Source organism: Ostrea edulis, chromosome 1 (assembly GCF_947568905.1).
Source record: "Ostrea edulis chromosome 1, xbOstEdul1.1, whole genome shotgun sequence".
NCBI classification, from domain to species: Eukaryota; Metazoa; Mollusca; class Bivalvia; order Ostreida; family Ostreidae; genus Ostrea; species Ostrea edulis.
In genome coordinates this window covers 29708952-29725615 of record NC_079164.1, presented here as the reverse complement: position 1 = coordinate 29725615, position 16664 = coordinate 29708952, and the positions used below count along the sequence as shown (strand labels likewise).

Below are 16664 nucleotides of genomic sequence, written 5' to 3'. Positions count from 1 at the left end.
GATTCCAGGAGGAAGTCTGGGTCGTCTCGCTCTACAGAACTGCACGAATTCTATAAGTACAACTTAGTTGTGACTTTTCAAACCGGAACTCCCTGATTTCGTTCGACGACACCCCAGCGTTGCTTCGCCATATTGTTTTGAGTGGAAGAAAGAAAGATCCCGAGAAGGGCGCATAGAATATAAATATACATTTTGTACTATTGGGCAAACTGTTTAGATAACGGAATAAAGGCAAGAATTTTTTTAAAGAAACTGTTAATGCTATAGAAAATGTCTGATGAAGCATTTGGAGCCATCATTTATAATGACCCCTGTAAAAATAACGAATACAGGGCTACGTTCAAGATCGTAGCGGCTAGCCTAGCTGCTAGGCTAGATATCTAGGTATATTGAACGCACTGTATGAATTAACGCTTGTTATCCCTATGTAGGGCTAGCCTAGCACATCGTTCAAGATCATAGCACTACCGAGACCTACGTAGCCGCTACGATCTTGAACGCAGCCCAGAACGCATAATAGCCAGCGTGCATGTTGTTAATGATATGTTCTGATTTGGACTAAGTTGTAATGTGTTGTCATAGTGAGTTACTTTTATTACAGCAGGTGAAGATGGCAGACGATTTTGATGTTGAGGCAATGCTAGAAGCTCCGTACAGAAAGGAGGTCAGTATCGCGTGACGGCGTTTACAATATTTACCAAGCGTATGAACCAAATCACTTTCCTTGTTATGGCTGTTGTGAGTTTAGAATTTTTTTCAGTGTCAAGTTTGTTCGTTGTGTGACCTGTGGGGTGAGAAGCCTTGTTCTCTGTTGAAAATGGTTTGTGAAACTTATTCTAGTGGCACCATATTGGTTGACTCACTGATCTAGCATAATCTGCTTCATTAATTTAGAAACGTCTTTTAAAGAAGATGTAAAGGTTATATTTTTGGAACGAAATGTTGCTTTAGGAATCCATAACCAAAGCTTAATATTTATTTATCATTGCGAAGCAGATGAGGTTATAGTAAATTTTACCTGCTTTAGTCTTCTTATAGTAAGAGTAATTAGATTCTTTGTAATAAAGGCTTGTTTGGTTCTATCCATAGATATCCATAGTACCACTTCATGTACACAACAAGTGTGAAATTCCCATGCAAGTAGAAAGGTACTGATGGTTGTATGCCTATCAGACTCCATGATGCCGATGTTCACATTTATTTCATTTATTGCATTTAAATGTAAAATATATGTCAAAGTAAAATGGAAAAAAAAAATATTCACATGAATTTGATAAATTTTTGATGCAATTGATTTTTGAAAGACAACTGAATTTTGCCCCTCCCTCTCATCATAGGGTTGGCATAGCAACAGAGGACTCTTGCCAGCTAATGGAAGACAGAAGAGAAACTGAGATCGGCTCTGACTGAGATGTACTAATTTTGCGTCCTCTATCTGAGCTCTTTTTATGTATGAAAGAAAGGATGTGTCTATTGTGAGAAGCTTTTCTAGTAAATAGCATTCCTCAGACTTTCCCACATTTTCTAAACTGAGGAATGCTAAGGAAAGCATGAATAAAACCTGGAATTGTATTTGATTATGCTGATTTGCCAGTAGTCTTTTTAGACTTTGAGGTGTTTGAGCGATGATGTGTGTGAGAGGAATGGGATGTAAGGCTTTTGTTACAGGTGAACTTTTTCAGATTTGTTATTCAGATTGGTACGTAAAACTTGATGTTGTAATGTATAACAAGCTTTTCAAATGAAACAACTGGAAAGGGAGACATCTGTTGACTAATTAGAATCATAGCTGTCAGATGTTCAGTAGAAAAGCTTGTTGAATCAATGTAGGATATGAATTTGTTTTATGCATACTAATGCATTGTTTTGTCTTTTTTCTTTCCTTCCTTTGTTTTTGACCTGGTGTGTGACTGATTGTTTGTTTGGGACAACAGGATGACGGAAGAGGAGATGCAGACAGAGACCGAGAAAAGAGGTAAGAGACTATACCAATCATGTATGAATCTATATATTTCACACAAACCAACGCCCCTAGTAATTCCTCGAAACAGTTTTAATGTGACCAAAAGTTGAAGGTCTCTACTTTGAACTCTTTTTTTTCTTTCTTATGAAATGCCAAAGTTTAGATTTGCCAAAGCATGAATAAAAGAAAAAACAATTTGAATACTTGATGTTCAGATTGTAAGTTCCTGCTCTTAAAATAATTGCATATCATAAATGTGTAAGCTAAATTTCATTGTTTAACTGTGAATTTTTTAGTAAACTATCCACATGAACACTGTGCAAACTTGCAATACCCTTCCAATTTTTAGTGCTGCTATCAAATGTGGTGAAACCAACCATCAAGTATATGTCATGGACTTTATAAAGTATGAAATGATAAAGCAATATGTCTGGAGATCAATATTGAAATCATTGATTTTATTTGATATTTTATTAAGCTAACCAAATAAGATCTTTGAATTATCAGGCACCACCACATCAGACTCAAGGCTGCCACATTGCACAATTTTATTGATGTATTGAAGGAGAGTCGACGTGAATTTCAGTTTAGATACTGAATGAAAAGTTCTTGGATAACAGCTGTAAATTTGTTGACATCTCTTAGAATTATTAGCATGTAATCCATAAAAATCAATTATTTCTAAATAAGGACACATGTCTATTGCTGTATCATAGTATTTGGAGTGATTACCAAAACTGACCATTCTGTTTTCTTTGGTTTACTTTCATGTGAACAATATTTGGATTCTGATCTTGTTAAATTTCTAAAAAAAAAAAATTCCTCAGCCACAAAACTGAGTTATTACTTTGAGTTGTGAAATCAAGTTTTTGGTTGAATATTTGTCCACTTTACTCTTAATTTGAAGTGTCTAAAATAGAGTCTGGATCATAACTCAATTGATTTTAAACATAATTATGCTAAGGGCAAAGAAATAGCAGGAATTGCAACTCTTGTTGTATCAAATTAATTGTTTTGCACCTTGGTATATTGCAGATGATTCAGTGCACTGTTTATGAGCTGTCTTAAGGAAAGAAATACATGTTCATTGTCTACATATAGTACATCATTTAATGTCTGGGAGTCATTTCTGTCATTTACAGGAGTCTGCAGGACTTAACTTTGTTTTCACTTGAATTTAACATTGTTTTCACTTGAATTTCATGCAGAGTTAACCAGAGTTTGGCTTAGCAAAGATCAACATTTTATAGGATTTGGAAATCCCATGAAAAGGCATTTATTTGTAGGTGATGTGAAAGAAAATTTTAAGTTTGATAAAAGAAGACACGTTTTCTGATGGGATTTTTAATGCCTAGTTCTGTATGTTACATCTAGGTATTCTCAATTTGTTGGTCCCATCAAAAGGGGGATAAATCTCGGCATTCTAAGCTGTTGAATTTTGTCACATACTAAATAAGGTATGTCCGATGGGAAGATTTAGTTACACTCTTGACATCCAGATCTTAGATCATGTCAACTTATAGGTATTTTAAATAGGTGCAAATGGTGTAAAGAAGGGTTGAATCAGAGGTTACACATATTTTATGAACATCATTTTTTTTTTTTGTTGTTGTAATTTATCACTTTAGTATTAATTTCATATTCTATCAGAATCTATGACAAATGGAAACTTCTTTTTTTTTAAAGGAATATTTTTGACTTTCTTGAAATTTTAGCAAATTAATTTTGAAATTTGTTATATTGTTGAATGAATACAGTGTCCTTGGTAACATTTTTGAAGTAGGATATTTACTTTGTAGGAAAAAGAGAAGCAGGAGTCGTGATAGAGACAGGGATAAAGACAAGGATAGAGATCGCGATCGACGCAGGTGAGTGAAGAGAAAAGCCGGAACAGGTTCTAAAGAAAGTGAATTTCATTTCAGACATGTACATGACTCTTCTAGTGTTCAAGATATGACTGTGAAAAGGCAAATAAAGAAAATCAATGTACAAATATATGTGTAGCAAGAGTCTTGAAAAGGCAGACATGTCAATAAAATTCCTTGATGTCTGACAGTAGATAATGCTTAATTATACCTCATGCAACGAAGTTACAGAGGGTATAATGGGTTTTTTTCCTGGGAGTTATGCCCCTTTTGAATTTAGAATTTTAGTCTATGCAAAAGATGTCGTCGACCTGACCGATGTGCAGTGCTTCGGGTCCAATGCGTCATTTTTTTTTTTTTACACCGGACCGGAATGTCCAATGTTTCAGTATCCGGTTTTGAGCTTTACTATTATGACGCGGAGTCGTTTAAATGCTTGTTATAAGTAAATTGAGTAGGGGTGAAACGATGCATCACGATGTAGTGGTCTCTATTCGATGTTCAATTTACTCGGAGTCTGTGTCGGTTCGATACGGTTCTAAAATCGTAGCACGCATTGCTTTTGATAACACGGTTTCTGATTAGCCATTGGAATTGAAAATTGCCCAATCAACATACGAGCAAAGTTTGCTGTATCAAAATGGATGCAGTCGAGTTGAAAAATGCACCCCCATGTATAAATCCTGGGTATAGCAACATTTCGGCTTTAGGACTAGTGATAAGAGTGTTGCTTTGTGTTAAACGTTTTTACATTATGTAGAATTTATTTGCAGAGAGCAATAAATACAATGCAACTTAAAAATCTTAGCATTATAAAGAATTTGGTACATGATATTGTATTGAATCGAAAATCATTGAGACTAAAGTATCGAAAATCGAATCGAGAAAGTACTGTATCGTTGCACCCCTAATATGGAGACATCGCCACTGCTGGTGAAGGGCTGCAAAATTTTGGCCTATGCTCGGCGCTTATGGCCATTGAATTGAGCAGGGAGGGATCTTTATCGTGCCAAAAATGCTGTGACGAGGGGCCTTTGTTTTTACGGTCTCATCCGAAAGACCGCCCCATTTAGTCGCCTCTTACGACAAGCAAGGAGGTACTGAGGACCTTTCTAACCCGGATCTCCACGGGATGTTATAAGTAAAAAATATCACACAAATCCAAATACGTAAATGAATGTGATTAAAACTGCATGGACCTTCTAAACTATTATGCGGGAGGGATTCCTGGTATAGTATTACTAGTATAATAAATAAGATTTCCTTGGTTTTGCATTTTCACGTGTTTCACTTTTTTACATTAGGTTTTTCGGTCTGACAAAATTTGGTTTGATCCGGTGTGGCAGAGTTCTTGAAATTTCTTTTGAAGTGTCAGACATTTGGTCCGATACTGTTAGAAATAGTGTCAGCCCAAACAAAATTTTGTCAGTCCAGAAAAGAATGCATTGCTTTTGAGGTTTTTATAAATTTTATTTATAATCAACTACATGTGTTATTGTATTCTATCTCCATCTCAGCTATACGTTCATAAATTCTCCTTTCATACCCTTTTGCATCTTCCTCACACTCTGAATCTTCCTCAATTCACCGAGTCACTTTTTTGCTCCATTTCTCTCTCATCCTCCACTTCTGTCCCATCCTCCACTTCTCTCTCACCCTCCACTTTTCTTTCTATCCTGTCTATTCCTCTCAACTTCTTTCTCATCTTGCTCTGCAATCGTTTAAATTAACTCTCTCTCACTTTGGCCCGGGTGTAGTTGGTCTCGCGACTTTGAGCAGATGGTGTCGCCTAGCAGTAGGTAAAACTGCATCAAACAAAAGCCATTGTCTCCCAGATTCCCGGTTTCCTTTCTCCTCTTAGTTCTCACAACAGATTCCTCACGTTTATGTTTCAATGTCTTGCCGGATTTGGCATCGGTTTGAAAATTTATGGGCCACATGACCGCCATTTTTCCCGGTAAAAAACGGACTTCGATCCCGATCTTTTATCAGCCATCAGGACCGACAATTAAGTAACTTGTGTCGGACATTTACTACTTTTATCGGATAATCCGACATTACCGACACTTTTCAAGAACTCTGGTGTGTTCATTGATTACGCAGGACTGAATGTCCTGTGTGGTCCAAAAAACTTTCGCATAGACTGGAATTTCGAGCCTGTCTGTCTTGTTTTTGTCAGCGCAAGTCCTCTGAACAGAATTTTGTGAAACTTTATAGTTAATAAGAACAAGATGATGATGACACTGTAGATGTGCATATTCCCAGAAAATTCTGATTCAATAATTTTTATGGGAGTTGTGCCCCTCTTGAACTTAGAATTTTGAGCCCATCTGTCCTGTTCTTGCAGTAATGCTTAGCATTACCAATCATTATGTGAGGCATTGTAAAGCAATGTTGGAGCGTGGGGTATGTGAGAATGCTCACTTTTGCTTTCTTTCATTGTTTTTGATGGCAGGGTCAATTTTGACTCTGTTGAATTTGGCTTTACTCACGAGCTTAATGATTTACTAACACATTTTGTTTATTATTTTTATTTTATGAGTGCAATTTATTTTAGAAAAAAGTTTTGAGTCTGTAAAAGTCCATATATCCAATAATGCTGAATCCTGATTTAAGAGCTTCATATCGTTCTATCAGATTTAGCGCTTTCCTTCCACTATCTGGCAATTTAATTGAAATGAACACTCTTGGTTTACCATGTAAGAACAACTCGTTATCTTATGATATGTGAAGTTCCATAGATAACTTCATTTGTTCATCCAACCATTGAAAATTTATCTAATAAGACCGATAATATTCTTGAGATCACGCCATGCTTAATCAGTTGTTTACTGTAGTAACGGTGCATTCAGAAACCACCTAGCTGCAATCAGAAGATAAACTCCGGATGTAAGTCATGTGACAATTCAAAATGGCAACCATGCACATGGAAATATGGCAGATTGGTATGAAAAAGTGATGATACGCTGACAGGGTTATGCAGGTGGCCACTTAATAGAGTTATACAGGATTTTTAATCACGAGGGAATAAGATTAGCACATGAGAGAAGTGATTGCTTGACAAAGGTGACTGCTATGGCAGGTTTTACTGTGTTTGACAGCTTTAATAAACTAGAGAGAGTGACAGTGTTTCATTGGTTTTGCAGGAGTAGGAGTCGTGATCGGCACCGAGATCGAGATAGACATCGTGACCATGATCGACACCGAGGACGGGACCGGGATAGAGAAAGAAGAGAAAGAAAGCGCAGTAAGAGTCGTGAAAGCAGGCGGAAGAAGAGCAGAAGTAAATCTAAAGAAAGGAGGAAAAGTCGGTCACCAGAACGAGAGAGAAAACAGCGGAGCAATAGTAAAAGTCCCATGAGATATCTTAGGTATGTATTAGAATGGGGTCAGGGTGTGTTTTCTTCAAAGTAATGAAAAACAACTCTACATTCATAGAATGGGCATGTAAAACAAAACATTCTGAACAACAATTGGATTTTACTATAAACATTCAGAAATAAATACTGTCTTCTTGCCTTGAAAGAGTGGAGACTTTTCATAGCTTTGACTTGTTATTTAAGCAAACAAATTAATAAACCTCAGAATGCTCAAACAAAATCAAATTTGCATGAAGAAAACAGCTCTTCATGCCCAACAAAAACAACCACACCTTATGGATACATATGTACATATACAACAAGTATGGATCATTGTCTGTATAATCTTAGTCTAAGCTACAAAATGTATCAGTGACTTTTTATTACAAGAAGCACTGCAGTCTTCACGAAAACATTTAAAACTTGCTGGCCAGTCAGACCAGTGAACTGTCTGAATTTACTGGCCCACGGTGAAATGTACTGGCCCCCAAAATTTCCATAGTACATGTTTATCACATACATTATGGAATGCATTGTAAAATTGTACAATTAATTTACTGAAACTATGATTATTACTCATATTCATATCCACCCTAAGGCATCCTTTCTGTCGATACCAGAAAAACAACACCGTACATGGTATTTTCTCTCTTTCTTCACCCGCAAACAACAAATTCACATATTTTTCACAAACATGAAAACAGCCCGAGTGCACCTTAGGGCTGTTCCAGAAATGATCAAATGGGGGGGTCGGGCGGCAAATGATATTTTTTTGTGTGGGTGGTCGTATTTTTTCATATTTTAATTGGTCCGTGGTGGGATTGTTAATAAAATATTTATTGTGGGTAGTTTCTATTGTTTTATTTTGTGCCACGTGGGTGTTGAGTTTTCAGAATATTTTTATTGTCGCTCTTGTCGTGTTGGTTACAAAACGTCGGAGGGAAAATTGAAAACGTGCTTTCGAAATGCTGCTTTCGAAATCGAAAGTAACATAGAACTATTCGAGTTGTCGCTCTTTGCAGCGCATAACTTTCCATTACGGCACTCTTCAAATTAGAGGCGCGTTTAATAGGGTCCCTTTGGACGTGATGGCGGCGAACTCTGTTCTGTAGATTATTACAGTTTACAGTGCATCGATTTTGGGAATATTTTGAAACCAATAGGTATTCCGTTTTCTAATAAAAATAGGCAAACCTTAGTTGATTTATACGAGGATACCGATGCGTTATATTTATCAGTCGGTGTGATGGTGATATAGAGGCCTCTGGGCGCGGGCTCCATTAGAAGACGAACGATTCGTGGAAAAACATATCCATACCCATTTCATGATAATAGCATCGTTTGGACTCCCAATCTTTCCAACATTCCCGCCATAGATGCCTTTGATTGTTGATGTGACATCGTTTCTTCAGAACTACTGTGATACAATGTCGCACAAGCATTACCGCGTCATTGACTAGAATGCTTGTCCCGAAAACCTCGCGAGATTTGTACCGTTTTCATTTTTAAAAATATTTTTGTGGTGGGTCTGGTTAGTTTTTTTTTTTTATTAGATGGGTCATTGTAAAATGAGTTTATTAATTTGATGGGTCATGGGGTAATTTTTTATTTTTTTTTATGGGTGCTTGGTATATACAAAAGGTGCCTCCCGACCCCCCCATGTATTTATTTCTGGAATAGCCCTTAGGAAGTAGCCTTCTCTACCAACATCAAATGTAAACGATAGTAGCCTTCTCTACCAACATCAAATGTAAATGATTGATTAATTCTATAAACTATAGAAATTGCATAAAATCAGAGATAACTGCAATTGACGAAGTTCATTTTAATTTGACAATGCAATAAAGCAGCAGTTACCAGTGTTGCAGTGCGATACAGAACGCGGCCATTTTTTGTTGTTTCAATAAGTTCGTTGAATATTCACGTGAGCAACGTACAAGTTATCTTGACAATTACAAGTATAGACATAGTTATCGTTCTTTACTTTAAAGAAATAAACAAACCACGATGTCAAAACACTTTAAGCGCTATTTATTGATTTATTTTTATTTTGATGGTAATTTAAGTAAATATGACGTTTAGAATATCTAAATCCAACATTATATTCCATGTGACTTACAAAAAGTCTACAAGCCCATCGGACTTCCTGATTTTTTAATTTCACTGACCCGACCCTAAAATTCACTGGCCTCGGTCTTCGGACCACTGAGTTTTCGTGAAGACTGAGCACTGTATCTTACCATTGGGTCATTTTTAACTGAACTTGTCCCAAAACATCCTTTGGTAAATTGGATTCAAGTTAGTTCAAGTAACGTATCGTTCCCCATGTGAGGGAAGATAATTACAAAATCTAGTGAAAATGAGATGAAGGTCCTTAACAGATCTTTTCCACATTAAACTCTGTCCGTGGGAAGTCATTAGATAATGTAGAATCAAGCTTGTTTGACTAGGGTGGGGCCACAATTAGGGGATCGGAATTTATTTTTTTTTTATATGTTGTGTAACTGTTACAGTGAATGATGTGGTTATGGCCTCTTGTTTACTATTTTGATATAAATTTAGATATTTAAGGATGTTATCTTGATTATGATGTAGGTAAACTTGATTAATTCCAGGTTATGCATTCAAGAATGAACAGAAATTGTATAAGTTTTCTTGATAATATGCTGAGTGACACTTACGCGAATGTTAGTTGCTTTGTGAATCAGTATTTATGTATTGCTATTAATTGATAGACAACCAGGTCCAGAGTTAACTCCAGAGGAGAGAGATGCAAGAACTGTGTTTTGTATGCAGCTTTCAGCCAGAATCCGACCGAGAGACCTTGAGGAATTCTTCTCCTCAGTGGGAAAGGTACCATAGATTTTCATTTATTGATGTCTATAACTTTATGTCTCAGGTCTGCTGTCAATTTTTATGCAGTTTGTAGTCAAACTTTTTATTTTTAAGTGGAAATCACAATTTTAATGAATTTCTTTGATTGTTAAATATTCTGTAAGTATGAAATAAGGATGAATGTAGTTTGATTAATTTTTACTTTTAGGTGAGAGATGTTCGTTTAATCATGGACAACAAAACCAGGAGATCAAAAGGCATCTCCTATGTGGAATTTCAAGACACTGATTCTGTGCCATTAGCGATAGGACTTACCAACCAGAAATTACTCGGTGTGCCCATTATAGTTCAGCCCTCTCAGGCCGAGAAAAATAGAGTAGGAAACCCCAGCAGCATCTTGACAAAGGGAACCATTGGACCAATGAGGCTATATGTCGGTTCCCTTCATTTCAACATCACAGAGGAAATGCTTAGAGGAATATTTGAGCCATTTGGAAAGGTAAAATTATATTGTATATTAGATTATGATCATGCATTATGTAAATGAAACAGTTTTGTGCATATTGATGCCCAAATAATCAAGTTCCATTTTTTCATCTGTAGATTGATGACATTAAATTAATAAGAGACCATGAAACCAACAGATCCCAAGGCTATGGATTCATATCAGTAAGTAATCATTATTAGTAAGGATATAATGAATACTATAGATTTACTTATTTTTGTGTGATTTGTATTTATATGCCCGTCTTTAGACGGGATGTATTATGGTACAGCAAGGTCTGTATGTCCATCCATTTTGGGTTTTCTGTTTCTAATTCCGTTTCTCTGTCACATATCAAGCTGAAACTTGCTATGTAGCTTCTTTGTGGATCACTCTAGATCATGATGCAATTTTGATCCATTTTGAACTCTCATGCAGGAGTTTTTCCCCTTTATTATACCCCCTTACACACACACACACACACCCCACAACAAGTTGTGGGGGGGTATACTGGAATCGGGTTGTCCGTCTGTAGACGCAATGGTTTCCGGGCTCTAAAGCATTATCCTTTCCACCTACCATCACCATATCATATATATGGACTACCCATGGGATGAAGATGTTCCCTATCGATTTTGGGGTCCAAAGGTCAAGCGCACTGGACATTGAAGTAGCAATATGGTTTCTGGGCTCTAAAGTGTTATCCTTTCCACATACAGTCACCATATCATACATATGGACTACCCATGGGATGAAGATGTTCCCTATCGATTTTGGGGTCCAAAAGTCAAGCGCACTGGACATCGAAGTAGCAATATGGTTTCCGGGCTCTAAAGCGTTATCCTTTCCACCTACAGTCACCATATCATACATATGGACTACCCATGGGATGAAGATGTTCCCTATCGATTTTGGGATCCAAAGGTCAAGCGCACTGGACATCGAAGTAGCAATATGGTTTCCATTTAAATTCTTTAACGGCTTTTTTCATCGCATGGAACACCCTTTGGGAGATTGGGGTAAGCGGGGGATATTCTTAGTGAGCATTGCTCACAGTACCTCTTGTTTGAAAATTACTGTTATAGAGAGGGTACGTAATTTATCTGGCAAACTCCTCCCACAATTTTCAAATGAGGATCATCTTGTTTTACAGAGTGTTTGTATGGATATTGATGATGTGCATGTGGCAAAGATTTTGATTTTCTTCAATTTTTGTGAGAAAATTAGTTTGCTCAATATTGAACTTTGTCCGTTTTGACGAAGAGAATACATGATTCGGTGAAATCCTCCCTTTTATTTTACATGTGTTTTCTGTATCTTGTGTTTACATGAGTATTGAAGGTGTCCGTGAGGCAAGGATGGTGATTTTCTTCAATTTTTTGAGAAAATTACAGGTTAGAGTGAGAATACATGGTTTTTCTGTTTTGCCTTCTACAGTTTTCAATTGAGAACCTTTTTATTTTATAGAGTATTTGTATGGGTATAGAAGATGTGTGTGTGGCAAGGATTTTGATTTTCTGTTATTTTTGAGATAATTACAGGTAGTTGGACTTGGTCTGTTTTGAGGAAGTATTATATTAAATAAAGGGCATGGTTTGTCCTTTAAATCCTTTCAAAGTTTAGAAGCGATGGTCTTTGTAAATAACTTGAAGATGTGCATAGTGCAAGGACTTTTAATTTTCTTTGTTTTGAATAGTTACAGGTTGTTAATCTTGGTCAAATTTGGGGAAATATTTTACACACAGAACTCTTGATTTGTGTATCTACCTCCTGTCACAGTTTTAAAGGCATATTGTCACTCATTTTGTTCAAATTCTGAAAAAAATGCAAAATTAGTCGAAATGAATTTTACAAGTAATTCCCAGCAGAGAGAAACAATTTTTATACCTATATCTGCATTTATTTCTAAGTTCGAAAGAATTATAATCTTAAAATTACCTCCCTTGAATTTTTGTCATCCTAGACAAAAATTCAATCTGCTACATAATTGACTTGTAATATGACTTTTGATAAGTGTTATCTCATTTTAAAGTTGATACATATTATTCCTTTATCTTTTTTAAATAATATAAGAAAGAAATGAAATAATTTGGGGTGACCAAAAAATTTCATCAAAATGAGTGACAATATGCCTTTAAGCTGAGACTCTTTATTCATACAATGCAAAGAAAGTATGTCACAGCCCAATGATGGCTGTTATTACCTGGAGCAAAGTTCTACAAATTATGGCTTAAGAAAAATGCCCTATGTAAGGATTTTCACAGGCGTATTATGTACCGTTTGAGGTACTCGTGTTGGCTATGAAGAAGATAGATTGAAATACTGCACATACAACTTAATGCCTCACAAAAATAAGTGAGTTTGAAATATCATTTTGACTGCAGGAATATTTCGTTATTTTCTGTATTTTTGATGACCCTGAATTTCTGCATAATCATGAAATTAGATTTATTGAAAACAAAATTTTGTATGTAAAATGTTTAAACAACCAGGAGTGAATTCCAGGCTTATACTGTATGTATGGTATTAAAACACATTCAGTATAAGGCTAAAAGCAACAAGACTGTTCCATATTGATACAAAAATGTAATGAAGGAGAGGGGAGAAAATAGATTTGTCTTAGGTAATAAGTTACCTTTGTACTTGCAGTTCCATGATTCTGAAGATGCCAAGAAAGCTTTGGAACAATTAAATGGATTTGAACTGGCTGGTCGACCAATGAAGGTTGGTCATGTGACTGAGAGACAGGGAGAGATCCAGGGGGCCTCTATGTTGGATAGCGATGAGATGGATAGGGCAGGGATAGACCTTGGGGCCACAGGTCGTCTACAGCTTATGGCCAAATTGGCAGAGGGTAATTTTTAAGCAAATTTATATTTTGATTAGTCTTGTTTTAGTTTGTAATTCAAGGTTAATCAATGATTTTTAGCTCACCAAGTGAGTTTTTCTGATCGCATGTTGTCTGTCTGTCTGTAAACTTTTTACATTTTCGACTTCTTCTCCAGAACCACTGGGCCAATTATTACCAAACTTGGCCAAAAACATCCTTGGATGAAGGGCTTTTAAGTTTGTTCAAATGAAGGGCTATGTCCCCTTCAAAGGGGAGATAATCACAAAAATGCAAAAATAGGGTGATTTCATTTTAAAATCTTCTTCTCAAGAACCACAGGGCTAGAAGAGCTGAAATTAACATGAAAGCTTCCTAACATAGTGTAGATTAAAGTTTGCTAAAATCATGGCCCCTGGGGATAGGATGGGGCCTCAATAGGGGATCAAAGTTTTACATACAAATATATAGGGAAAATCTTTTAAAATCTTCTCAAGAACCACTGGGCCAGAAAAGCTGAAATTTACATGAAAGCTTTCTGACATAGTTTGTTAAAATCATGGCCCCTGAGGATAGGATGGGGCCACAATTGGGGATCCAAGTTTTACATACAAATATATAGGAAAAATCTTCTTCTCAAAAATTACTGGGCCAGGAAAATGGAAATTTACATGAAAGCTTCCTAACATAGTACAGATTCAAGTTATCATGTCCCCCAGGGGTAAGATGAGGTGACAACAGGGGATCAAAGTTTCACTTACAAATATCTAGGGAAAATCTTTAAAAATCTTCTTCTGAAAAATCACTGGGCCAGAAAAGTTTACATTTACATGAAAGCTTCCTGACATAGTGCAGATTCAATTTTGAAAAAATCATGGCCCCCGGGAGTAGGTTGCCCCGGGGCCACAATGGGGATCAAAGTTTTACATGCAAATATGTAGGAAAAATCTTTAAATATGAGCCAAGGTGACTCAGGTGAGCGATCTGGCTCATGGGCTGCTTGTTTTTTCCGATATAGTTGAACAAGTTAGATCCTGTAAAAAGTCTTCACTGTCATTTGATTTAATGTTGCACCACTTTCTTCCAAAGATATCAACATAAATTTTAAGGTTTACATTTGTATGATTTTCAGGCACAGGATTCCAGATTCCTGAGTATGCTGCCTCAGCACTAAATATCAGCCAACAGGCACCAGGTGTGGCTTCAGTACCAGCAGCAGGGGGACCCCCTAATGTCTCGGCCATTATGGGAAGCCAGGGACAAGGACAAGACAGTACAGCGCCACCTATAGCCACCCAGTGTTTTATGCTCTCAAACATGTTTGATCCTACTTCGTAAGTGCAATAGAAATATTCCCATAGGATGAGAAATATCTGTCTCAACTATGTTATTGTGCCCCCTTTAAAAAGAGGAAGCGAATTGTTTTGCACCGGTGGGTTCTGTAGAGGTGTACATCAGGATTCATTAGTACTTTGAATATGTTGTATATTGAAAATCTCTAAGGCATCCCAGACTGTATTTGGTGTCCTGTGTGACTTTTTTGCATTAGTCCACCAAGTGGTCGTATATATGACAGTCAAGACTGCATGTATCCAGCTTCTCTTTCTGTATTTCTGATCAATTCAAATTGCTAAGATATCAAAGAACTGTGATTGATTTAGGATTATAATATTATTAGAAGATACAGCTTTTGTTTAAATCCAAAAGCCCTTTAACAGGAAATAGACCATTATTTTTTACTTTAAAGAAACAAGCCCAATAACAATATAGCTTGCAATATATTGCTCACTGACTAAGTTACTTGTATGTTGTAGTAAAAACATGCTGTGGTAGGTTGGTAACTTAGGTGTTTCATGCAAGCAGTTTTAAATGGAGTTGAGAAGATGTGACAACTCCATCATCCTCTGAACAGTTTCCTTTAATTATGTCCGACTGGCTTTACAGGGAATCCAGGACGACCTGGGACCAGGAGATCAGAGATGATGTTATAGAGGAATGCAACAAGCATGGGGGAGTCCTTCACCTGTATGTAGACAAGGCCTCACCCCAAGGGAATGTGTACGTCAAGTGTCCAACGATATCTGCAGCCGTAGCATCTGTCAGGGCCCTCCATGGGCGATACTTTGGAGGTAAGACAGATCATGTGATTAGTTCACCATATTAATTACCTTCACATTGATGGCATACAGGCATGAGAAAATAGTCCGTGAATATTGATGTTTTATATGAAAATAAAGAAATTTTAAAGTGTGGTGGGGTTTTGTAACATTTTTGATTTGCATTTTGATATTCAAATAATTGCATCAGAAAAATTTAAAGTAGTGTTAAAACAAATGGTCCACATCATCACTTTGAAAGTTTCGGCTCATCCAAACATGGTGTTTTAAAATTCAGAGTTTTATAGTGTATGTATGCAGTGGGTTCTGTCACCTAGGCTATATATACAGAGATGTAAAGATAGATTTGTGTAATATTACCAGTCAAGGAATAGGTGATGACCTTAATGCTGTGTGCTTTATGTGTTAGTATAGATATATTTGATGTTTCCAGGTAAGATGATAACCGCGGCTTACGTACCCCTTCCTAATTACCACTCCCTGTTTCCGGATGCAGTGAGAGCCAATCAGTTACTGCTCCCTTCCACACAGGCCCTCCAGGCAGGATACCCAACCTCCATGTTCTCAAACGTGCAGCCCGTGATGAGATAACCTTCCAAGGCCAGTCTGTAGACATTATCAGCAGCATGTGAATCGCTGTGACAAATGGGAAACTAGGTCATTCTTCATGTGGGAAAAAACTTTCATATTACAGCTGATAATCAGAGATGCGCATTATTGTGTGCAAGAAGTGTAACATTGGACATTCGCGTTGGTATTTTAGAAGAGGTGAAATGTGATTTTACCAAACTTATTTTTAACAAAAGCTGATGATCATTTGAAGAATGTGAATCGTCTATATTTGCATGTATTTTAATTGAGTCGCTGATGATTTGTTTAAATGGCAAGAGTTTTGACTGAATATGTAAATACATGTGTATGCTCATGTTGTAACCCAAGTTTACTTTGAGAATCATCCATCTTAATTGATTATCAGAGATTTACAATGTAGATGGTTTGTAAATTTTAACATGCAGCAGCAAAATTTCCCTTAATTGTGGATGAATACAATACAAATGACTTAAGTGTAATAAAAAGAAATTTGCACTTCTTTCTGTGTTCAGTAGATGTCAATGATCAAGATTCAACAATGAAAAGATGGTGCTTTCCAACTTGACAGAAAAGTTGCTTTAAAGGGAAAGGCAACCCAAAATTTTTTTTACATGATAAATGAT

The 16664-nt window shown here is 36.6% G+C and overlaps 1 protein-coding gene across 2 annotated transcripts; it reads left to right on the top strand.

The window, feature by feature from the left end:
• The first annotated feature begins 107 nt into the window (after positions 1–107).
• Positions 108–16540, top strand: LOC125663944 (RNA-binding protein 39-like). Of its 2 annotated transcripts, none has more exons than XM_048896396.2 (12): positions 108–231; positions 605–664; positions 1935–1975; positions 3763–3831; positions 6975–7199; positions 9923–10040; positions 10231–10521; positions 10626–10691; positions 13156–13360; positions 14466–14667; positions 15278–15462; positions 15884–16540. In XM_048896396.2, the coding sequence occupies exons 2-12, from the start codon at positions 611–613 to the stop codon at positions 16039–16041; spliced, it is 1614 nt and encodes a 537-aa protein (XP_048752353.2). In that variant the 5' UTR covers positions 108–231; positions 605–610; the 3' UTR covers positions 16042–16540. The 2 variants fall into 2 exon arrangements, with proteins under 2 accessions (XP_048752353.2, XP_048752352.2); XM_048896395.2 differs by having other exon boundaries at positions 217–231; positions 602–664.
• The last annotated feature ends 124 nt before the right edge of the window (positions 16541–16664 follow it).

Coding starts and splice junctions, on each gene's coding strand:
- LOC125663944 (XM_048896396.2), top strand. CDS start 611: ATGGCAGACGATTTTGATGTTGAGGCAATGCTAGAAGCTCCGTACAGA. Junction 14,668..15,277: donor AACATGTTTGATCCTACTTC/GTAAGTGCAATA, acceptor CTGGCTTTACAG/GGAATCCAGGACGACCTGGG. Junction 15,463..15,883: donor CCATGGGCGATACTTTGGAG/GTAAGACAGATC, acceptor TGATGTTTCCAG/GTAAGATGATAACCGCGGCT.